The sequence below is a fragment of the Bufo bufo genome, chromosome 5 (assembly GCF_905171765.1).
Source record: "Bufo bufo chromosome 5, aBufBuf1.1, whole genome shotgun sequence".
Classification (NCBI taxonomy): domain Eukaryota; kingdom Metazoa; phylum Chordata; class Amphibia; order Anura; family Bufonidae; genus Bufo; species Bufo bufo.
The window spans coordinates 172,555,672-172,582,293 of record NC_053393.1 but is presented as its reverse complement, the minus strand read 5'-3'; the positions used below and the strand labels follow the sequence as shown (position 1 = coordinate 172,582,293).

Here is a 26,622-nt window from a genome sequence, read left to right as displayed (position 1 = left end):
CAATCTGCCATTAAAATGGCTGTATGAATATCCTATTACTTGTGTCAGCATATTTTTATTAATTTACCTAAAACATTTTCTTTTGCAGGTAGTAAGTAATAATCCTCACTCGTATTGCTGAATTCTGAGTAAAGAATATACCTGTACAGTATTTTCTGTGCTATGCAATGCACTTTGATGTGCTGGAATGTCAGTTGTGACTTATTGCCCCTTTATGCATGTAATGTTTATCATTTTGTGCTGCGGCAGTTTCATCCATAAAGCAATATACTAACACGAAAATGAACTTTCAGGAGTTTTATGATTGCAGATTTTTCTTTCAGCTCAAAAAAATCCACAAAGGCAAATGCTTTTAAATTTCTGAACAGAGTTCTTGATATTATGAAGTAAGACTGTGCATATGTATATGCAAAAGAAACAAAAATAGCACTAATGAAAATGTGTAGGCCAGGGCTACAATAAGGTTGAGACGTGGTTTCATTTATTCCGCATTAGAAGAAAGTAAAATGTGACTATGGCAACTATTAAAACCATGCGAATTAAAGAAGTAAACTTGATTTTACTGGGATATGTGCACAAGTTGCGTAGCACTAGACTTAGGCTTTGCTGTTATGGTATAAAACGGACGCAAATGTTTAGAGTCACTAAGGCCCTGATTTATTAGGACTAGAGATGAGCGAATCGAATCCCACGAAGTGGAATTCAATCCGAATTTCAGGATAAATTCGATTCACCTCGAAGCCGAATTTCCTTGTGCTTCATGCTAGCGAATCGATTTAACCTGAAATAGTGAAAAAAAACAAAAAGAAAAAACATACTTACCTCCTCCATTTGCGCGCCGAACGAGATTTCGCACCAGATCTTCAAGCAAGTTAGTTTGATTATATTTTGTTCAATGTTAATTTTACACATATTTTACACTCAGATGCTGCGATCATGTATGAATGCGGTATCTAAGGGGTACAATGACGGGGGGCGGCGCTATCGCAGCTCCCTATCATTGCACCCACTACTTACAAAAACATGCGGTTTGTGATGAAGTATTTCGTCACAAAAGCGAATTTTTTTGTAAAATTCGTCGAATCAGTCGAATCGAACTATTAAAAAATGTGCTCATCTCTAATTAGGACCTGAGCTGCTGGAGTAGGCATGTAACTTATGATGAAGTATAAATTTCAGTCATTATAAACGCCACTTTCTGGTGTAAATAATTATCAATTACCAGGGGCCGATGGTCCCATACTCACAACGCCCTCACTCGGCCCTCTCCACGCCCCTTTTTCGTAGACTAGGTGAGGACGCATTAAATGCAGATTGCAAATGTATTGAAACTTTTATACACCAAAAATGATAAATTCCCCCTTAAGTTTCTTCAGTATTGGGTCTGGCTTGTAATAGTGTGTAGAGCAGTGTATGGGGCATCTAACCTAGAGTACCTCCTTATAATTCTGATTCATTCTATTTGAATCCCCCAAAAAATCATGCCCTGCTGCATCGGACTCCATATGCAATGGATATATGCAATGATACAGATGGAGTCTTTATAGCAGCACGCAGAGGTCGTGGTACTCTGCAGTAGGGAGAGCTATGCCCTCTGTGTACTGCCCTAAAGACTTGCTACAGGCTACAGGCTACAGCCTGGTAACTGAGTAATTTTACAATCGTCTAATGCCTTATGAGTTTTTTTCTTTCCTCCACATACCTGTGACAACATTTTATTGATAATGCTGATATATACTGCACTGAGAAGTGTATGCCCTTGTGTTTCAAGATTAATTAAGCACTTTTACAGACCAGCAGAAGTGATAACTTAGGAACGTCAAGTTATTCACCAGTCAACCCATAAAATGGTCACATGAAAACAAGCAAAGAGGCCTAATTTTATAACTCGGCAGCAATGCCCCTTCATTTGTAACTGCAATGAATGAAATAATATTGGTTTGCAGCAGCTGTTCCCATTTCAGCAGATTTTAAATCGGGTGTAAATAGTTGTTCTAAGAAAATATTGTGCATAAAAGCAAGCACGTCTGGGTGTTTTTCCATATCATGGTTACGAAATGCATGGTGATCCATTCATGAATGATTTGTCACTGTCCAAAAATGTTGTCTGCAGAAGGCAGATAATACATGAGTTTCACTGAGACAATTTATTTCCTGTGTGGTCGGCAAGAGAAATGTGCTTGAGAAGCAAACTGGTTTTCTGAAAGCTTTTGCCCTAATTTCTTTCTATACAACATTAGATCACTTAAACTATACATGCAGGGAAAACATTACTAAAACCAAGCAATTTTTTATATGAGAGAAGTTTAATTATCTTCATTGGCACACAAATGTGGATCCCGAACAATGGCCATCAGATTGATAAATTGGAACAATTATAATGAATGGTAATGCTAATGTTTCCTTTAAAAGGTTAATGCAATTTGCATCCATAATTTTTCTTTGTTTCTGTATCTTTAATTGTCTACAGTGTGTTCATACAATATAGCATTTAATTTATAACCATACCTAATTAAGTTATATGTATGTACTATCTATCTATATATCTTGCAGTATGCTGCATACATTTTGAAGATCTGGCAGAGAAATGAATATATAGATTTAACCATAACCATATATTAATTCAACTTTATGTTATCAGTCATACCTGTTATGGTTCCTATGGTCTCAGAGTGGTAACTGCTATTAAAAGACTCACTAAATGACCCAGTGTATACAGTCATTTACCCAGAATAACTGGACCGACCACCAGGTAGATACAAATACAACTGTATATACTATTAAGGATGAGTGAATTTCTTTACATTTAATTTGAGTCTAAATAGTTGGAAACGGCCTAGAAATTTGATTCAGGTATGAATCGATCCTACCCAAATCAAAAGTGCTTTAAATGCCAGAAAAAAAATTCTGCCTCTCATCTAAAGAAATGTAGAATCTAACAAATCAAAATAATTTGAAAAATTTGGGTCGACTTTTGATTTGCTGCTCTATGCCTTATGCCTTCATTGTTTTCATTAGCTGTTGGCATATACCAGGATATTATTTTCAATAGAAAATGCCCTCGTTAGGATACTTTCACACTAGCGTTTTTTCTGGATCCAGCAGGGTTCAGCAAAAACGCTTCCATTACTGATAACACCACGCAATAAAAAAAAAAAAAAACTTTACGTCTGCTACTGGGCAGAAACAATTTGTCCTATACTAAATCGAGTGTGCGGATTACAAATCCGAAGAAAGAATTGTTGTAACACGTCATGAAATTTTGCTATGCATAAGTATGCCTAAATGAATTAAGCACTTGGAAAGCATTAAATAATTTTGAACAGAACGAGTTTTACTCCAACAATTACCTGATCTACATCAAAGTTTGCATAGTAAACAGTGTATGAAAATGTAATGCAATAACAAAATTTTAGTTTGTTTTTCAGTTTAGAAAGTCTTACTTGAGCAAGGCTTAGTACTGTTAAAAGTGCTTCAGGCACCTGCTTTTGCATTTGTGAACGGGTATATTTCCAGTTGCAAAAAAACCCAGTAGTCCCATCATGTTGGGATTCCGAGGGCCTTGATACCTGTTCTCCATTGTATAAATATCTTTATAGAACCGCTCTTCATGTTCGTCACTTACATGTCCCAAATTGGGTCAAAAAAAGTCAAGATGGGAATGTAAGAAATGCACTTTCAATTCAGCAGCCAAGTTGTTCATATGCTGTAAGCATGTTGTCTACTAATTCACCATGTTTGCAGCTCGTCTGTTCCCAAGGAAGTTCTGCACTACTAGCACGAACGCATCCCTGCAAGTTCCAAAGGGTTGAGTTGGTTTTGTTCTGAATGTTCCATCATACATTAGTTTGTTGATTTCGGGGCCATAAAAATTCCGGCTTTATTTTAGCATCAGTTTTCAGTGTGCTAAACTTCTCTTCAAATACTGGAAACCATTTCCATCACGATCAAGTGCAATTACAAAAATTTTTTCATTAAACCAAGTTAATGTGAATGTGGTGAAGATAAACTTGAAGTGGATCGACCAGTGATTTGTGTTGTACATTGTACTGACCAACCTGTGTGGCTCGACCTCTGAAAGGCCACTGTCTCATTTTGTAATGATTGATTTCTCATCACGACTGTTCCATAGGCACAAGAAACACATATGCTTTGTGTACCCTAACTGAGTCCAAGCAGCAGTGCTACCACTTTCAGGTCAGCACAAATTTCCATTTATGTTCTGAGTATTTGATCATTCTCAAAATTAACTCCATAGAATCATGGGGTCACTTTCATTCCACCGCATGAGCCAATGGAACAGATGAGTTTTTCGTTACCATTGTGCAACATGACAGCTTTCAAACTGTTTTTGCTAGTGTCTGATAATAGCCCTCCATTTATCGGGAACATGTGTACCATCTAACTCCATAATAAGGACTATTTACATCAGTACAGAACGACAAATCGCTTTCCATTCCATAGTAAGTGTGGAAGTTGTTGGTGCCTCGTTTGTAGCAAATTCGTTCCTGAAGTCTATAAGCTAGCTTTCTGACTTTTCTTAGATAAGGACAGATCTCTTACCAGAGGTATGTGTCATCCAAATCGGTCGGCACGGTGTATAAGGGAATCAGGGTGCTCGGTCAAAGGGTCAGATTTCCCAGTAACTGAAGAAAGTAGAGGACTGGCACTCGCAAGTTGCTGGTGGGTTGAACTTTATTGGTCACTTTTCAAACATCAGTCAGTGACACGTTTTGGCACCTATAGTGCCACTTGTTCACAGTTAAGAAGGCACTATTGGTGCCGAAACGCATCACTGACGTGTGAAAAGTGACCAATAAAGTTCAACCCACCAGTAACTTGCGAGTGCCAGTCCTCTACTTTCTTAGATCTCTTACCAAGTCATCTAAATCTGATTGGCTCAGCAAGTGCGGCTGACCCTCCAGTGTTCTGATCCAGAAATACATTGTAAAAATCAACATATTCTTCTCATCAGGATCAGAACCGTCTGTTTCAATTGCCGTTGATTCTTTAGATCGTTTGGTACTGGGTTTAAGACAGACTCACAGTCAGGATACACAATTTGCGATTTTTTTCTCTTTGAATATCCGGCGATATTAGTCATGCAAAAAGTAACAGTCTGAATGGTGATTTTTCTGCTCACGCCAAACCATAGGCACTGCAAAAGCAACTCCTTTCTTTTACCATTCAACCACTGCGTTAGCCCAGAGTACACACAGTGCAACAAACATGAGGTGCCCACTTTTATCTTGATCTCCAATTTTACAGTCAAAGTAATACTTTATATAAGCAAGAAGCACTCGCTTTGTCAGATTCTTGCGCGGTTCATAAGTACTGTATTTGCCACATATGTAGCAGAAATTGCCTGGATCGTTAAGACATTTGAGTTTATCCATCTTAATTTCAAAACTGATAGCACTATAACAGATCACTTTATCAAAATCTGTCCAGCTTGCCTTATATACTTACTGCTGACATCAGCCTAAGTGCGTCCGGACAGGCCTGGACATGTCCATTGGAATATTTCCAATATAATGCATTAAATATTATAACTGAATAGGCTTTGCATGTATAAAAATCTAGACGAGTCAGGCAAATTCAGGTTCATATTTGGAATCAGCGCGCTCATTTTAGTATAAATCAAGTTTTTTCTCTCAGTAACAAATCATTGTAGCGCAGTGTAATACAACCATCTACATCCATTATGAATGGATCCGTTGTATTATCTTTAACATTGCCAAGACGTTGAACTCCACTGAAAGTCAATGGAAGACGGATCCTTTTCTATTTGGATCAGATTGTCAGATTGTGTCAGAGAAAACGGATCCGTCCCCCTATGACGGATCTCAATACCGGAAAACCAAAAAGCTCGTGTGAATGTAGCCTATCATTTCTTCCAACACTTATTAGGACAGTCAATCCTTTGCTAGATACCCACAATACTCAAGCATGTGAAAAATACATAATTTGTTTTGATTATTGAGGAAACCATATTAATGACTGTTCCTGAGGCTCATATTGTAGACCGGCAGTCTGAACATCATATTAAATAGCTACACCTCATGCATCCTATATCTACTATATTGTTGTTCTCTAGTGATAAGTTGTAGAAACTAACATTCACCAATGATCTCTGTTGAAATATATCAATTTAGTGTATACTAATGGTTCACTCAGCTAGTGAATTAGAGACAGGTGAAAGTCCTCTTTTTCCAATAAGGATATCCATTTCTTTATTATGTCACAGTACCTAAAGTAATGGCAATGAACTATCAGTCCATGTCCTTTACTCTTCAATCCTCCTGTCCAGAAACTAAATAAATATAAAATGGATACAAAAATGATGTGGGCAAATAATGGATTTGGAAGCTTAACAATGAACTGAGGAGTCAAGACCTCTTCTTTCAGTATAGTATGGGGAACACACATGCATAGAAACATGAGTATTGCCCATCACTGGTCTGTCTAAACATTCCATCGATCTGCAGACAAACTTGCTTGTTAGTTGGCTGATCGGATCTTTTATGTGAGCATAGAATGCTCACCGATCCACCATGCATTTCCAAGTGTAAATGGGGGATATGCTGCTGACATAATTTTAGGTGTATAGAGGATAAACTTAGTAATGATCATTCATTGCCCATGGAGTTTCCATCGGCCTGTAAAATGACTAAATGAACACCAATCAACTTGTTTTATAATCGAATGCTGCTTTTTATGAACAAGTATCAGCCCACATACCGTATTTTTCGCCTAATAAGACGCACCCCCCCCCCCAAAAGTGAGGGGAAGATGGCAGTGCGTCTTATGAGGCGAATGCTGCCATTTAACACTGATACAGTGCCGGCCGCGATGTATAAGCGGGGAGGGAGGAGGGTCTGGCAACTGATATTGGAATGGCAGCGGGGCCCGGTGCAGTCACTGTATTCTATTACACCGGGCCCCGCTCATTGTAGTATTCATATGTAGATATGGGAGTTATGTTAAACTATAGATATCCTCTGCAGCAGTAGCGAAATCCACATAGTACTCACTTGAAACTCCCGTAGTAGGCGGGCCGTGCGGCAGCATAACGTCACTTATTACGTCACGCGCCTGCTCCGCCTGCTTCATCCATAAAGTGGGAGGAGCAGGCACGTGACGTAGTGAGTGATGTTACACTGCCACCCGGCCTGCCTGCTACAGGAGTTTCAAGTGAGTACTACGTGGATTTTGCTACTGCTGCAGAGGATTTCTATAGTTTAACAAAGCTCCCATGCCTACACGTTACATATGAATACTACAGTGAGCAGGGCCCGGTGTAATAGAATACAGTGACTGCACCGGGCCCCACTGCCATTCCAACACCAGTTGCTGGCCCCCACCCCCTCTATTGGGGGTCATTCACTATTTACACAGGGACACTGTTATAGGGGGATCTGTGGATGACACATATATAGCATAAGATGCTATATATGTGTCATCCAAGGATCCCCCCCATAGCAGTGTCATCCACAGATCCCCCCATAACAGTGTCATCCACAGATCCCCCCATAACAGTGTCATCCACAGATCCCCATAACAGTGCATCCTCCACAAATCCCCTCCATAAGTGTTATCCACAGATCACCATTAGTTTAAAACCCACCAAAAGCACACCTTTTGGTTCAAAATATTTTTTTTCTCTTATCTTCCTCCTCAAAAACAACCGTCTTATGGGCCGGTGCGTCTTATAGGGCCAAAAATTTCTGTATGATCTTATAAAAAACCTTCAACTTGTAAACAATTTATATGACCATGCACTTCTCATGACAGTTACTTTCAACTTTATTTCCATTGGGGAACTACCCTGGCACTCCCTGCTCCCATTTCTAGATGAAAGACATTTGTTGACAATCATGCATATTATAATTCTTAGATGTCATCTCTATTGTTAAAGGGACAGGTCTTCCTGCTGCAGTCTCCTGGGGAGCCCTTGACTGGATTCCAAGGAACCCCAAAGATCCAGAAAACTCTGGCTGGTACACTGATTTAAGATATCCTTGGTTTTCCATATGTGTAAACAGATATAAAATATCAGATCATGAGAAGCTTTAGAAGAAGAACATCTCACACAATACACACATCATAATTGCATGCAGTGAGAAACATTGCATTAATGACACATACATGAAATGAATTGGTAATAGTACATTTCTTACTATTGCAAAGCTAAAAACAGACAAAAAAAAGCAAATTAACAGTCACACATGAACAAAAGAGTAGAAGACTGTAGAATGATCATGGTAATGAAGATGATAAGAGGCAGAAGAAATGAAAAATGAGTTGTGTGTACTTCAATGTCTGACCTGTTAGTTGGTCGTCGCCTGCAGCAGGGGCGATGCGAATGTATGGTGTTGTAAGCTGAGTCACGATTATCGCAGCTAAGGCAAAGGAAGAATTCCAGGTCAGCATGCATGAGGAGGAGAAGAAAAGCCAGACTGAAGCAAGGCCGACAAGAATACTGTAAATGTTTCACCAACTCTGGAACATTATACTACCAAAACACCACATTTTCTGGCTGAGAGAATAAAACAGCATGGAGGAGAGTAAAAGAAAAAAGTTCACTGTGGAAATGATTCAGTAATTCTCTGGTTAGAAACTGTGAATAATGAAAACATGCATTTTAGTGTAGGTGCATACATAGGCTATGCCTCCCCTTATTTCTACAGTGGGAAGAAACAATTTTAATATTCAACAATCTTAATACTTTGTGGCTAACAAACTCAAAAAAAAGCAATAAAGCACAAACACATACTGTAGAAGCCAATGTAGTATTGCAAAAACAACTGCATGCACTGCAATGTGTTGAGCATGTGAGGCAAATCACATATCTATAACTGGGCCTGGGCGATTTTGCCAAGAAAAAATAAAATCTAGATTTTTTTCAACCCTATGGACGATTTTCTATTTCAATCTCAATTTTCTTATTTTTGTTAATTAAACTGAAAATAAATACCAAGGTACTAATACTAAGGACAGGCCATCAACTTCTAAAAGGTGGAAACCCCTTTAAGGCTAAGGCTACTTTCACACTGCCGTTTGGTGCGGATCCGCACCGATAATACAACCGCATGCATCCGTCTTGAACACCAATGAAAGTCAATGGGGAACAAATCAGTTTTCTATTGTGACAGATTGTGTCAGTGAAAACGGATCTGTCCCCATTGACTTAGATTTTGTATCAGGACGGATCCGTTTGGCTCAGCGTTTTGGTGTCTGCCTCCAAAGCGGAATGGAGGCGGAACGGAGCCAAACTGATGTATTGTGAGCGGATCCTTATCCATTCAGAATGCTTTAGGGCAAAACTGATCTGTTTTGGACCGCTTGTGAGAGCCCTGAAACAGATCTCACAAAAGGAAACCAAAACGGCAGTGTGAAAGTAGCATAAGTTTAAACCTCCTGTGTGAAATACGTTTCCCTGAACCATTTGGATCAGGACAACAAATTTCACATTTAATGCCTTCTGTCACCATCAGATGGCATGGCATCCCTTGCCATCAGTTAGTGTGTAATGCATTTTTTTAAATTTTTATCACAGACCAAAAGTCCTGCAAGACTGGCGCTTTTTGTCCACAGAAAAAAAAAACTGATTACACATCTAACTGATGGCAACGCATATCATCTGATGCCGACGGACAGCATTAAATGTGAAATCCGTTGTCCTGATTGAAAGGATCAGGGCAACAGATTTCAGACAGTAAGTGTGAACCTAAAGAGGACCTTCCACCGGTCCAGAAATTACAATCTAAGTACCAGGCAGTGTAGGGCATATTGAGATATGATATGGCTTATTTTTTTTCCGATGGACTGCTCCGTTCCCCCCACTGTGCCCCCTGTTCTGGTTTCTCGCCCTGTATGCTAATCCATACCATCAGAACAGGGAGGAGTAGACAGCAATGTTTCTCAGGGGGCGTCTACTTCTCCCTGGCTGCGTCACAGGGAGATTTGACGATTCTGTAAAAAAACAGAATCGTCAGGGGCCTCAAAGAAGAATTTACTAAATTCATTCGAATAATCACTCAGCCCTACCTATAACTCTATATTCTATCTATTTTGCTGTGTGTTATACTATTTTATTTCTTAGGATTTATATTGCTTTACATTGTTTGCTGTTTTGTGGCCTTGTACTCTGACGTCTCCCACACTGTGTAGAAGAAATTACTCTATATCAAACTATGGCACAGCAATGAGAACAAATTACTGTGTTCCACAAAACATCTGCCTCTACTAAAAGCAGGTACTTCTACAGAAGGAGAATGACTGTAGTTATCTGTAAATAATGTTTCCTGGGGGAATTGATATTTCATTTTGCATATTACTATATTTTTCCTTTCTCAGATCCATTTAGTGACCTCACTCATATAATATTGTAAATTAGTGTGCATTCAGCATATGTTCATTTATGATATAGAGAAAACAGTTGGACTAAAATGTTGGTATTGTTAGGACTGAGAAGGCTACTCCATAGCATGCAAAAATGTTTTGAATTAAGAATTAGAAATTTTCACACATAATATTTTTTTACTGTTGTAAACATGAAAAGATTTGTACAAAGGACCGTCACCTCTCCTGACATGTCTGTTTAGTAAATACTCCCCCACCGGTAAAAAATAACAGGGAATCAGCACAAAGTTCTAACAAAAGAAGCTCCAGCATTGTTATATTAAGGGGGAATACGGTTACTTTTTAAATTAGACATGTCAGACAGCTAACACTCTTTAAATAAACAATTTGGATAAGGTGGACTCGGTTAACATCATATTTGGGAATTACATTTGGTGAGATTGTTTCAAATATTCTAGATCAGTGGTTCTCAACTATTTCCCTCTATGTACCCCCCTAGTGACAAAAAGTTCAAACTGAGTACCCCCAAAGAAGTGAACAGTGATAAATGTTGACAAAAAAGGCTATTCGCACGACGCTGCTCTAAGCTTCTGTCAGTTCCTTCAGATTTGACAGAAAGAATACCATAGCATGCAGCACTAATCTTCCTGTCAAAATATCAGACATCAAATTACTTTTTAAATTACAATCCACTCTATCAAACATACAGGAGAATACAGCACTACATCCAGTGACATCTCCTCATCTTATCCATTTAGACCACCATGATTCATTATTTTGTCTTTGCAAAGTTTGTCACAAAGACTTCTTGGGTTCCTACATTTCCATCATCATCCCAAATTTCTGAACACCCCATCCTGCCACCTGCAATACTGTTCTTACTATACAGAAGAAAAAGATAGCCCACTTGAAAATACCAGTACCACACAGATAGAGTCCCCTTCTATAATTATTGCCATACAGTGCTTTCAAAAATAATTGCACCCAGAAAATAGTGCCCCTGACAGTATTATTATTTATTATTAAAGCACCATTCATTCCACTGCGCTGTACATATAAAAAGGGGTATACATACAGTACAGACCAAAGGTTTGGACACACCTTCTCATTCAAAGAGTTTTCTTTATTTTAATGACTATGACAATTGTAGATTCACACTGAAGGCATCAAAACTATGAACTAACACATGTGGAATTATATACATAACAAACAAGTGTGAAACAACTGAAAATATGTCATATTCTAGGTTCTTCAAAGTAGCCACCTTTTGCTTTGATTACTGCTTTGCACACTCTTGGCATTCTCTTGATGAGCTTCAAGAGGTAGTCCCCTGAAATGGTCTTCCAACAGTCTTGAAGGAGTTCCCAGAGATGCTTAGCACGTGTTGACCCTTTTGCCTTCACTCTGCGGTCCAGCTCACCCCAAACCATCTCGATTGGGTTCAGGTCCGGTGACTGTGGAGGCCAGGTCATCACTCTCCTTCATGGTCAAATAGCCCTTACTTTCAAAGTTTTCCCAATTTTTCGGCTGACTGACTGACCTTCATTTCTTAAAGTAATGATGGCCACTCGTTTTTCTTTACTTGGCTGCTTTTTTCTTGCCATAAAACAAATTCTAACAGTCTATTCAGTAGGACTATCAGCTGTGTATCCACCTGACTTCTCCTCAACGCAACTGATGGTTCCAACTCCATTTATAAGGCAAGAAATCCCACTTATTAAACCTGACAGGGCACACCTGTGAAGTGAAAACCATTTCAGGGGACTACCTCTTGAAGCTCATCAAGAGAGTGCCAAGAGTGTGCAAAGCAGTAATCAAAGCAAAAGGTGGCTACTTTGAAGAACCTAGAATATGACATATTTTCAGTTGTTTCACACTTGTTTGTTATGTATATAATTCCACATGTGTTAATTCATAGTTTTGATGCCTTCATAGTCATGAAAATAAAGAAAACTCTTTGAATGAGAAGGTGTGTCCAAACTTTTGGTCTGTACTGTACATAATACAAAGAAATGTAATAAGCATGAACAAAACAAGTTACAGAAGTAGAGAGGACACTGCTCGTGAGGGCTTACAATCTACAAGGTATGGGAGGACACAGTGGGTGAGGGTAAAGCTGGTCATAGGGAAAAAGCAGCAGCAGGGTCACTGTAGGTTGTAGGCTTGTCTGAAGAGGTGGGTTTTCAGGTTTCTTTTGAAAGTGTCCACTGAAGGTAACAATCTGATATGTTGGGGTAGAGAGTTCCAGAGTCTAGGTGATGCATGGGAGAAATCTTGGAAGCGATTGTGGGAAGAAGTGATATGAGTAGAAAATGAGGTCTTGTGAGGATCAGAGATTGTGAGGATGTATCGGGAAAGTAGCTCAGAGATGTACAGAGGGGACAGGTTGTCAATGGTTTTATATGTATTTGTTAGTATTTTAAACATTTTGTTGTGTAATGGGGAGCCAGTGAAGGGATCACATAGGGGAGAGGCAGAGAAGTAATGGGGGAGAGGTGGATTAGTCGGGCAAAAGAGTTGAGGATAGATTGGAGGGGTGCAAGGCTGCTAGATGAAAGGCCACATAGAAGGATATTACAGTAATCTAGGCGGGAGATGATGAGGGCATGTACAAGCATTTTGGCAGACTCCTGGGTGATGAATGTGCGGATGCGAGAAATATTTGTGAGTTGGAGGCAGCAGGTGGTGGAAAGGGCTTGGATGTGCAGTTTGAAAAACAGGGCAGAATCAAAAGTTACTCCAAGGAAGCAGACTTGGTTGACCGGGCAAAATGTGCAGCCATTGATCATGATAGATAGGTCTTTTGGTGGAAGCTGAGTGAGATGGAGGAAAGATGCTAAATTCTGTGTTATCCATGTTAAGTTTTAGAAAGAAGGCTATAGAATTCTGGATAGTATGGCGGTGATATCTGGACCAGAGAGGTAAATTTGCATGTTGTCAGAATAAAAGTGATACTGAAATCCATGGGACTCTATGAGCTGTCCCAGGCCGAAGGTGTACTGGAGATTGATAAGAACAGGACAGGACAGAGATTCCTAGGACAGAGCCTTGAGGGACACCAAGACATAGGGGATGAGACGAGTAGGTGGTAGAGGGAGAGACACAAAATTTTCAGTCTGTGAGGTATGATGTGATCCAGGAGCGGGCCAAGTCTGTGATGCAATGAGATGAGAGAGTTTGTAATAGAAGGGAGTGGTTGACAGTGTCAAAGGCAGAGGACAGGTCAAGAAGGAGGAGGACAGAGTAATGTTGTTTGGCTTCGGCAGTTTGCAGGTTGTTGGTGACTTTGGTAAGGGCAGTATCAGTTAAGTGGTGGGGTCGGAAGCCAGATTGTAGTCGATCAAAGAGGAAGCAGGAAGAGAGGTGATAGGACAGTTCAAGATGGACATGTTGTTCAAGTTGCTTAGAGGCATATGGTGAAAACTAGACAAAGAATATGGGTCAAAGGAAGGGTTTTTGAGGATGGGTGCAATAGTAGCATGTTTAAAACCAGAGGGTAATGACACTATTGATAGGTTGGAGAGATGAGTTAGGGCTGGGATAAACACTGTGGTGAGCTTGGGGATGAGGTGGGATCGGATTGGGTCAGGTGCATAGGTGGTGAGATGTGATCTGAAGAGTAGGGTGGAAGGGTATTCCTCTGTAATGGCGGAGAAGCAGGTTTTGGGGGAAGAGGACTGAGTAGTTATGTAGAGGGGATGTTGGCACTGTAGGCTGAGGCTTTCTCTGATGTTGTCAATCTTTTGTTTAAAGTATGTGGCAAAGTCCCCACCTGAGATCAGAGGTGAGGCTGGGGGCACTGGGGGACAAAGAAGAGAGTTAAAAGTGTTAAAACATTGTTTAAGGTTGTGAGATGGGGACGATATGAGAGATGTGAAGTAGGCCTGATTTTAAGCAGAGAGTGAGGACTTGAAAATGAGGAGGGATTGTTTGTGATAAAGTGCTCCTTAGAATGGGATTTCTTCCAATGCCACTCTGCAGCCCTGGAAGCTTGTCTTTTTTTTGGTCAGGCTGGTGTGCCAGGGTTACCTATTGATTTTTTGGGGTTTTGTTGTGTGTGTGTGGGGGAGGGGGGGGGGCACTGAGTTGAGAGCTGTAGTTATTGTGGTATTATACAGAGTGGTGGCAGCATCTGCATCCTGAAGGGAACATATGGTAGAGAGTGGCAGTAGAGAGTGAGAAAATAAACAAAAGTCAAGATATTTAAGGTTCCTGCGAGGGAATGCTAGTGTGTGAACTGAGGAAGCGAGATTCGAAAAGTGCGTTGGGGTCTGAACTATATTTGTCAGTATTGACACATTGTATTAAGTATTCCCTTGTATATCATGATTTATATATTTATTGTTTGCACTAGACACTTTATTTCTTTGTATGATATAGGGATCTAATGTGCGGTTGGGAGTTAATTATGTCCTGCAACTGCCGTAGGGAAGATATGCATTGAAGTAATATTGTTACACTACCTGTGTAGTTCTGTCATTGTGTGGTTTCTGCTGCTACTGATTATAAAATAATAAATTAAATTAACTAATAAAGGATACATTATTAATATATTTTAGTACTATTTATGTAATTTCTTATTGGTGTGGTAGAGATCTGCTCTGATAGACACAGTTGGGACTCTGTCGGAGCCATTTTGTATATTGGTGTAATTATACCTCTAACTCACAATGCAGAGTGTCAGTGCTTTCCTATGTGATACATCTTAAGCCTGTCTCACCTGCCACTTCCTTGTGATAGGTTCTCTCTGTCTGCCCTTACAAGCAGGAGGCAAGGAACAGCATTGTGAAGCTGAATGTCATAGAAATACACAGGATATTCTGCACACAACACTCACACATAGAATAGACAAGCCGTGTAAGTAAGGTGATTTTTATAATTTTGCAGCTAATCATAGAATGGACCACCTACTATATCACTGCTCTCCAGGAGTCATAGATAGGTGAAATGCTATATTTAGAAGCAGTCTATGTACGTGGGGGCAGATAGAGCCCCCTAGGTAAGGAGGAGAGGTGTCTGAGGACTGCCAAGGGGAATTTTATGGATTATTATGTAGGTTACAGGAAGTCAGCTACACAGCTGAAACTGACCTCTGGTCTGCACAGGAGAAAAGGGGTTGGACTGGTAGTCAGACTGGAGATCATCTGACATAGCTGTCAATAATTATAGAGTTCAAAATATATGAATGCAATTGAGCTGGGATAAAACAAATTAGGCTACTTTCACACTGGCGTTTCTGGGTCCGCTTGTGAGATCCGTTTTAGGGCTCTCACAAGCCGCCCAAAACGTATCAGTTAAGCCCTAATGCATTCTAAATGGATAAGGATCCGTTCAGAATGCATAAATTTGGCTGCGTTTGGCGTCCGTTAAGTTTTTTAGACGGTCACTAAAACGCAGCTTGCAGCGTTTTGGTGATCGTCTGACTATGCGGAGCCTAACGGATCCGTCTAGACTTACGATGTAAGTCAAGACGGATCCGTTTTGACTTAGACTTTTTTTTTAATGAATAATGCAAATAGATCCGTTATTAACGGATACAAGCGTTTGCATTATTTGTGCGGATCCGTCTGTGCAGATACAAGACGGATCTGCACAAAACGTGAGTGTGAAAGTAGCCTTAAACTGCTAAAATATTTTTGGTCAGTTAGGATCATAGGTCCCGAATAAATATGGTGGAGAGCTTAACACTTTCATAAATAACCTAAACGTTTCATTAGTCAGGCAGTTTGAACACAAGAAAAGAATATCATCTTCAATGATCATACCATCATAAAAATCATTGTTGTCCATGACATGACCTGTAAATGTAAATGCCGTAGGTAGCAACATTTACATATACAACCAGCATTGCTGTCCAGCGTATAATAAATCTTCACTAGGCAATCTACTAGTGATCTACTGTGGGATTATGACACTGTAAAAACTCTTTACGTTATTCCTCCAATGGCAGAATTGACCTGAAGACCCACAGGAGTTCCATAATGCACATTTTTTGTAACAAAAATAGTGGCTGTCCTGTGTTAAAAATCCATTTCATTTTTTGACTGCCACTATTTACTTAATCAGGGAAATAAAATCACCTCTGACTACTCTCCAAGTCAGTTTTGTAGGTACAGAGCAGACAAAGTAGACCTCTAGTGTGAGCACCGAGAGAAGAGCTCTCGAGTTCCTTGACTTCTGTGAGTTTAACAACGGGGGTGGTAGATTTTGTTCAAATGAGTATTCTAGCTTCAGCAAATACATTTTTCTAGAATATCAATTTCTCACAGTTTTTAAGATATCTAATTGTAGTAATTGAAAGAGAACTTTCATGGATTACGTCCAGGAGATAAAAACCTGTCCTAGTCATGTGATGGACACACAGGAGCACAGCTCTGATACACATACTGTACCTGCAATCAGTCCTGGTCATCTTATGGTGACACAGCTACAATGGCTTGTTACAGTAACAGTAGTTACTGGAGCTCTGCCTTGCAACAAGTCTTGCATCTGTATGTCCATCACACAACCAAGGCAAGTTTAATCCCAGGGAGTACAGCCCACGACAGCAAGAAGAGACATCGAAAACCATGAGGAATTCATATAGAAAGTGTATTAAAAACTGCATAACTTTTTATTATACAAAGAATAATATTTATTTGCTGATGCCAGAAAACCTCTTTAAAATCTGTGATTCTGGAGCACTCTGGTTTGCCAAACACTGAAAAGGACATTTTAGTACAGTGATTCCTAGAACCCTGTGGCTACAGTGTATGTTATTAGTCCTGCCAATCAGAAAACACATTAAAACCTACCTAATTTACACTGGTAGCTTCTCTTATACTTTATAATTTTATGCCTCTCCATGATTTCAGAAACTGTCAAAAAAGGCAAAAGGTCATAGACAGCAGCTGGAAAATGACCCAGGAAGAAGACACAAGAAAATGAAGGACAGATTTTTTCTGAAAGATTTCTAATTTACATGGAACAGCCTGAGTGCTATTAGAATTGTGGCAACAAGCGAGAGAAATAGATCATCTACCATCTGCAGACAATTAAACTCAAAACTGCTGCTGCATAATATTCTGAAATATCCCTCTGCAATGGACGTGCCCTAAGTACGGTATCTTAATAGAATCCCACTCTTTATTAGTGGGAATATAGCTCTACCATGATATGATGCCAAAGACCACTAGAGGCCCACGCCGTTAAATGGTCATTTGTCCTGGCTAGCTTACAAAACATACATTAACTGTGAATTTCATACCCAGAAGCTTTTTTTTTTTTTCTATCACAAACATTTACCTTGCTGCCATTTTAATACAATTCATACAATATTTATAAATCTAAGAGCAGAGAATCAAATGAATTAAATCTGAACTCCTTTACTCCCAAAAGCTCCCCCTTGGGGGTTCAATAGATAAGGGTACATCCTTCTTCAAAGTACACTGATATTAACAGCAAGCAAATGACTTCAGGTTATTAAAACACATACAGAAACTGTGCAGTTTCACATAAAACACGGGAAGGGGGGGTTGTTATCATTCCTTTAATGCCAGTTTTCTGCATATCTGTGCTCATCTCATAGACAAAGAGCCTCTATATATGCATATCTGATATAGAACCTCTATATATGCATATCTGATAAAGAACCTCTATATATGCATATCTGATAGATATAGAACCTCTATATATGTATATCTGATAGATATAGAGCCTCTATATATGTATATCCGATAGATATAGAGCCTCTATATATGCATATCTGATAGATATAGAACCTCTATATATGTATATACGATAGATATAGAGCCTCTATATATGCATATCTGATAGAGATAGAGCCTCTATATATGTATATCTGATAGATATAGAACCTCTATATGTGTATATCTATCTGATAGATATAGAACCTCTATATAGGCATATCCGATAGATATAGAACCTCTATATATGTATATCTGATAGAGATAGAGCCTCTATATATGTATATCTGATAGATATAGAACCTCTATATATGTATATCCGATAGATATAGAGCCTCTATATATGCATATCCGATAGATATAGAGCCTCTATATATGTATATCTGATAGAAATAGAGCCTCTATATATATATATCTGATAGAAATAGAGCCTCTATATATGTATATCTGATAGATATAGAGCCTCTATATATGTATATCTGATAGAAATAGAGCCTCTATATATGTATATCTGATAGATATAGAGCCTCTATATATGTATATCTGATAGATATAGAGCCTCTATATATGTATATCTGATAGATATAGAGCCTCTATATATGTATATCCGATAGATATAGAGCCTCTATATATGCATATCTGATAGATATAGAACCTCTATATATGTATATACAATAGATATAGAGCCTCTATATATGCATATCTGATAGATATAAGACCTCTATATATGTATATCTGATAGATATATATGCATATCTGATAGATATAGAGCCTCTATATATGTACAGGGTGGGCCATTTATATGGATACACCTTAATAAAATGGGAATGGTTGGTGATATTAACTTCCTGTTTGTGGCACATTAGTATATGTGAGGGGGGAAACTTTTCAAGATGGGTAGTGACCATGGCGGCCATTTTGAAGTCAGACATTTTGAATCCAACTTTTGTTTTTTCAATAGGAAGAGGGTCATGTGACACATCAAACTTATTGGGAATTTCACAAGAAAAACAATGGTGTGCTTGGTTTTAACGTAACTTTATTCTTTCATGAGTTATTTACAAGTTTCTGACCACTTTTAAAATGTGTTCAATGTGCTGCCCATTGTGTTGGATTGTCAATGCAACCCTCTTCTCTCACTCTTCACACACTGATAGCAACATCGCAGGAGAAATGCTAGCACAGGCTTCCAGTATCCGTAGTTTCAGGTGGTGCACATCTCGTATCTTCACAGCATAGACAATTGCCTTCAGATGACCCCAAAGATAAAAGTCTAAGGGGGTCAGATCGGGAGACCTTGGGGGCCATTCAACTGGCCCACGACGATCAATCCACTTTCCAGGAAACTGTTCATCTAGGAATGCGCGGACCTGACACCCATAATGTGGTGGTGCACCATCTTGCTGGAAAAACTCAGGGAACGTGCCAGCTTCAGTGCATAAAGAGAGAAACACATCATCATGCAGCAATTTCGCATATCCAGTGGCCTTGAGGTTTCCATTGATGAATAATGACCCCACTATCTTTGTACCCCATATACCACACCATACCATCAATTTTTTTGTTCCAACAGTCTTGGAGGGATCTATCCAATGTGGGTTAGTGTCAGACCAATAGCGGTGGTTTTGTTTGTTAACTTCACCATTCACATAAAAGTTTGCCTCATCACTGAACAAAATCTTCTGCGTAAACTGAGGGTCCTGTTCCAATTTTTGTTTTGCCCATTCTGCAAATTCAGTGCGCCGATCTGGGTCAGCCTCGTTGAGATACTGCAGTAGCTGGAGTTTGTAAGGGTGCCATTTGTGAGTAGCTAATATCCGCCGAAGGGATGTTCGACTAATGCCACTCTCCAGTGACATGCGGCGAGTGCTACGCTGTGGGCTCTTGCTGAATGAAGCTAGGACAGCCACTGATGTTTCTTCATTAGAGACAGATTTCATGCGTCCACATTTTGGCAAATCCAACACTGAACCAGTTTCACGAAACTTAGCAAGCAGTTTGCTAACTGTAGCATGGGAGATGGGTGGTCTCGTAGGGTGTCTTGCATTGAAATCTGCTGCAATGACCCGGTTATTGCGTTCACCAGACATCAACACAATTTCTATCTGCTCCTCACGTGTTAACCTCGGCGACATGTCAATGGCTGTAAACAAAGAGAAACTTGTAAATAACTTATGAAAGAATAAAGTTACGTTAAAACCAAGCACACCATTGTTTTTCTTGTGAAATTCCCAATAAGTTTGATGTGTCACATGACCCTCTTCCTATTGAAAAAACAAAAGTTGGATTCAAAATGGCCGCCATGGTCACCACCCATCTTGAAAAGTTTCCCCCCTCACATATACTAATGTGCCACAGACAGGAAGTTAATATCACCAACCATTCCCATTTTATTAAGGTGTATCCATATAAATGGCCCACCCTGTATATCTGATAGATATAGAGCCTCTATATATGTATATCTGATAGATATAGAGCCTCTATATATGTATATTTGATAGATATAGAGCCTCTATATATGTATATCTGATAGATATAGAGCCTCTATATATGCATATCCGATAGATATAGATTCTCTATATATGTATATCTGATAGATATAGAGCCTCTATATATGTATAACTGATAGAAATTGAACCTCTATATATGTATATCTGATTGATATAGAACCTCTATATATGCATATCCGACAGATAGATAGATATAGAGCCTCTATATATTTATATCTGATATAGAGCTTCTATATATGTATATCTGATATAGAGCCTCTATATATGCATATCTGATAGATATGGCTGCTGTTAACGTGAGACTTCATTAGTCTCGCACATGCACCATTACTTTGAGTAGTGGCGCAAGCATATAAGTATTTCATAACCAATCCAAGCCCGGATTCGTGGCATGCACCACAGTTATTAACGAAAACAGGTTTGGATTCGTTTTTAAATTCATTTATGCATGCTCCGCTACTCACACTAACGAAGTCTTGCGTTAACGGCAGCCATCTTGGCAATACATTCTAATGCACAGATGGAGATAGGGATATTAATGAATATGACTAATGTAGATGAACAAATTGGGCTGGTCCACTGTAGGACAAACCAGATTCACTCATCACTAGTTTGAACCCAGCATGTGTAGCATACAACTTACCAGAAAAGAGTCATGGAGGTAATGCCGGACCTCAAAATGCACCTTTCCTGACTACTGACTTCCAAAAAGCCAGGAAACGTCATTACAAGCCAGGTTCTGCAGTTTCTGGAAAATGTGCATCGAAAACCATACTGGCTTTGGCAGCACCACCATGACTCTTTACAGGTATTTAGCATTTTTTCCCCCAGATAATACAGCAACTTCATATAGGGCTGTGGTGAAGCTTCAGGGGACGTAATTTGTCTTAACACATTTCTTTAAAGGTGTGACCCAAGGATTCTAAGGATGTGACTATGGTAAGTTTTAAGTTATAAAAATTCTGCTTTATACATCCATGTGTATTTTTACGTTTTAAGCAAATGGATAAAGACTTCAAACATTGATGTGCTCTTGTGGCACTATAGCATTCTACTTTATGTTTGAGTGGAGGCCAGTCAACCAAAGTAAAGATTGTACAGGCTGCAGTGCTCGTTCAGTGCTGCAGCCACTTCAAACAGCTGTAATTGTAGCAAAGTGCCGTGGTGAGATGCTCACTCTTGAACCCTTTGCACCAATGTGTTAAAACGCCCCTGCCCACACCACTTGAATGACGACGCTCCCAGTGACCACTGCAGCAATTTACAAGTCTCAGCAGGGATGCCGGTAAGTACAAACATTAGGTAGAGCCAGTTATTGCTACTGAGATGTAAACAGAGATTAGTAGGAAAGTACGGGAGTATCTGCGCTGCATCCACGGGGGATTTAACCGTGAGTATGGACAGCTGCACTATTTTAACACATTTTCAGCCGACAATGTTTTAAAGTATTGCCGTAGTCTTTTGTGTAAATGTAGAAGTTGTACAGAATTCATTTGCTCATTTTCAATTTTGTCTGCTTCTGTTCTACTAAACCACAAATATACTAACTTCCCATAAGTTTTTTTTATGCATGGGGGCCAAATTAGAGCATTTCTTCGTTCAGCAGCATAAATGGGCACCAGCCAAAATTTTCCTATCCACTGAGCAACCCTCTGCGGTTACCGAAAAGTTCTAATAAAGTATAAAGTCACAGAATGATTCAGATGACATGATACTTGGAATAGCCTTGACACTAACAAAGCCATCCACATAGCACGTAAAAATGTTTTATGCTACTTCTGAAAACTATTTACTGACTACACAAAAGTATATTTGTGTCGATGCACTAAAGGCACCTTTACAAGAGTAGATAATCGCTTAGAAAATTGTGCAATCGAGCGAAAGAAATCAATTATTGAGTAGTGTAAAAGCACTGAACGATCGCACGACAAGCGATAATTGTTTAGTTTGTCGTTCTTGCGATCGCTGTTGTAGACACCTAACTCATCGTTCGTCGTGCAGAATTCTACAAGTGTAAAAAAGTATTGTTTAAAACACAGATGATTCCACAGTGATGGAAATGCAACTGTTTGCGTGACAAACAATCTATTACACTTATACCATCAGGGACGTAGCTCTGGGCTCATAGGCCCTGGTGCTAGAGTTCCCTCAGTGCTTTGTGGCCAGGGGCAGGGAAGCACATAGCCTTCGTGCTGCCTGCGGCAAAAACCTCACCCCCACCCCCGCCATACCAAATTCTTGGCCTAACCCCTTCCCTCCAGCCAGAGGGGTAAGTTGACCAGCATGCACTTCCTATAATGCCAGTGTCTTTTTATGTGGCACAAGGGTCTTTGGGCCCCTTCAGGCTCCTGGGCCTGGTAGGGACTGCTACCTCTGCACCCCCTATAGTTACGCCCCTGTATACAATACTCTGCGCATCTAAAGTATTGTCATTCAAACGTTAATGCTTGATCAAATCAATTATCTGACAAAGTGTAAAAGGGTCTTTAACTCCTTAAGGACACAGCCTTATTTCACCTTAAGGACCAGGCCATTTTTGGCAAATCTGACCAGTGTCACTTTAAGTGGTGATAACTTTAAAACGCTTTGACTTATCCAGGCCATTCTGAGACAGTTTTTTCATCACATATTGTACTTCATGACAGTGGTAAAATGGAATAAAAAATAATCATTTTTATATATAAAAAAATACCAAAATTTGCCAAATATTTGGAAAAATTAGAAAATTTCCAAGTTTCAATTTCTTTACTTCTATAATACATAGTAATACCTATAAAAATAGTTATTACTTTACATTACCCATATGTCTACTTCATGTTAGGATCATTTTGGGAATGACATTTTTTTTTGGGGGGACGTTACAAGGCTTAGAAGTTTAGAAGTGAATCTTGAAATTTCTCTGAAATTTTCAAAAACCAACTTTTTAAGAACAGTTCAGGTCTGAAGTCACTTTGTGAGGCTCACATAATAGAAACCACCCAAAAATGACCCCATTCTAAAAACTACACCCCTCAAGGTATTCAAAACTGATTTTACAAACGTTGTTAACCCTTTAGGTGTTGCACAAGAATTAATGGAAAATAGAGATACAATTAAAAAATTTTACTTTTTTGGCAGATTTTCCATTTTAATATTTTTTTTCCAGTTACAAAGCAAGCGTTAACAGCCAAACAAAACTCAATATTTATGGCCCTGATTCTGTAGTTTACAGAAACAACCCATATGTGGTCGTAAACTGCCGTACGGGCACACGGCAGGACGCAGAAGGAAAGGAATGCCATACGGTATTTGGAAGGCAGATTTTGCTGGACTGTTTTTTTTGACACCATGTCCCATTGGAAGCCCCCCGATGCACCCCTAGAGTAGAAACTCCATAAAAGTGACCCCATCTAAGAAACTACACCCCTCAAGGTATTCAAAACTGATTTTACAAATGTCGTTAACCCTTTAGGTGTTCCACAAGAATTAATGGAAAATAGAGATACAATTTCAAAATTTCACTTTTTTGGCAGATTTTTCATTTTAATATTTTTTTCCAGTTACAAAGCAAGGGTTAACAGCCAAACAAAACTCAAAATTTATGGCCCTGATTCTGTAGTTTACAGAAACACCCCATATATGGTCGTAAACTGCTGTACGAGCACACAGCAGGGCGCAGAAGGACAGGAATGCCATACGGTTTTTGGAAGGCAGATTTTGCTGGACTGTTTTTGACTGTTTTTGTCCCATTTGAAGCCCCCTGATGCACCCCTAGAGTAGAAACTCCAAAAAAGTGACCCCATTTTAGAAACTACGGGATAGGGTGACAGTTTTGTTGGTACTAGTTTAGGGTACATATGATTTTTGGTTGCTCTATATTACACTTTTTGTGAGGCAAGGTAACAAGAAATAGCTGTTTTGGCACCACTTTTTTTGTTATTTACAACATTCATCTGACAGGTTAGATCATGTGATATTTTTATAGAGCAGGTTGTCACGGACGCGGCGATACCTAATATGCATACTTTTTTTTTTATTTATGTAAGTTTTACACAATAATATCATTTTTGAAAAAAAAATAATAATCATGTTTTAGTGTCTCCATATTCTGAGAGCCATAGTTTTTTCAGTTTTTGGGCGATTATCTTAGGTAGGGTCTCATTTTTTGCGGGATGAGATGACAGTTTTATTGGCACTATTTTGGGGTGCATATGACTTTTTGATCGCTTGCTATTACACTTTTTGTGATGTAAGGTGACAAAAAATGGTTTATTTAGCACAGTTTTTATTTTGAATTTTTTACGGTGTTCATCTGAGGGGTTAGGTCATGTGATATTTTTATAGAGCCGGTCGATACAGACGCGGCGATACCAAATAACAAAAAAAATGATGTTTTAGTGTCTCCATATTCTGAGCCATAGTTTTTTTATTTTTTGGGCGATTGTCTCAGGTAGGGGCTCATTTTTTGCGGGATGAGGTGACTGTTAGATTGGTACTATTTTGGTTAGCATACGCCTTTTTGATCGCTTTCTGTTGTACTTTTTGTGATGTAAGGTGACAGAATTTTTTTTATTTAGCACAGTTTTTTACGGTGTTCATCTGAGGGGTTAGGTCATGTGATATGTTTATAAAGCCGATCGATACGCACGCGGCGATACCTAATATGTCTATTTTTCTTTTTCCTATCTTTTACCAATTTATTTTTACTTTATTTGGGGAAAATGACGTTTTTGTTTATTTTTACTTGAAACGTTATTTTTTGGGGGGGGACTTTATTTTTTCAACTTTTTTTTTCACTTCATTTTTTGTCCCACTTTGGGACTTGAACTTTTGGGGGTCTGATCCTTTACAATGCATTCCAATACTTCTGCATTGGAATGCATTGGCTGTATGAGTAATACAGTGAATATTACTCATACAGCTTCCGGCCTGTGAAATCCAGGGAGCTGGATCTCACAGGCTGGTCACCGGAAGGCAGCGCAGATGCCTCAGAAAGGCATTGTGCTGCCTTCCATTCCATCGGGTCCCCCCCACAGCCCCACGGGGACCCGATGGCACCACGGCCGCCGCCCGCACAATAAAAAGCTGCAAACTGCAGGTCTGAATTAACCTGCGGTTTGAGGCGATCACCGACATGGGGGGGTCACGGGACCCCCCCGCACATTTAGCCAAGGTGCCTGCTCAATGATTTGAGCAGGCACCGAGCGGCGGTGATCGGAAATACACATGGCGTAAAGGTACGCCCTGTGTCCTTAAAGGGAACCTGTCATGTGGATATTTGATTATAATCTAACTAATTATATACAATCATTAACTACTAAAAAGTGCCTTAGATGTATTCACTTACTGGTGTGACAGATGGTTATCTCATAATATACACACAAAGATGCCGCATGCTAATGAGTTGATTAGAGTCCGGCGTGATGTCATTGAGTCCAGCGTATATTTAATTCAGAGCTATAGCCACTCCCCTGCCCACCTACTGCTGATTCATATGGAAAATAACTGTCATTCAGCAGCAGGTGGGCGGGGAGAGTCAGGAGCTCATGAATATTCATGACTCATCATTATCAGCTGGAGCTTTTCAATACAAGATGTTGGCAGATTGACTGGGTCAATTAAAGAAAGTGACCCAGCATTGTGCTAAGAGAATCAATCACTTATTTATGTTGCCCTTAGTTAGGAAACCATAAAACTGGTAACAGGTTCCCTTTAAGTACCAGGACATAAGGGCGTACCTTTACGCCCTGTGTCCTGAAGAGGTTAAACCTCATTCAGATTGTAACCCTGTTTAACAGTCCATATTTGGGGTTCTACTGAATCTATGGGGCTGGAAGTTTGGCTGAGAAGAACCGCAGGGCGTCTGAGTGTTATGTCTGTAATATATACTGCTAAACAGGGGTCCAATACTTCTGAATGGTCCTAAATGTAACATTAATACATTTATATACAATGCCCCAGAGGTTTAAAAACACCAGTGATAGAGTGTTGATACTCAAAGACCTACAGCTTTTAACATTATAGATGAACAATTTAAAATACACTGCTCAAAAAAATAAAGGGAACACAAAAATAACACATCC

At 39.4% G+C, this 26,622-nt stretch overlaps 1 protein-coding gene across 1 annotated transcript in view; it reads right to left on the bottom strand.

Moving 5' to 3' along the window:
* Positions 1-26,622, bottom strand: part of PTPRM (protein tyrosine phosphatase receptor type M) — an 855,321-nt gene that overhangs the window by 289,937 nt on the left and 538,762 nt on the right. Inside the window, 1 exon segment of the mRNA XM_040434446.1 lies at positions 8,328-8,402. Within this exon segment, the coding sequence (XP_040290380.1) occupies positions 8,328-8,402 (75 nt within the window).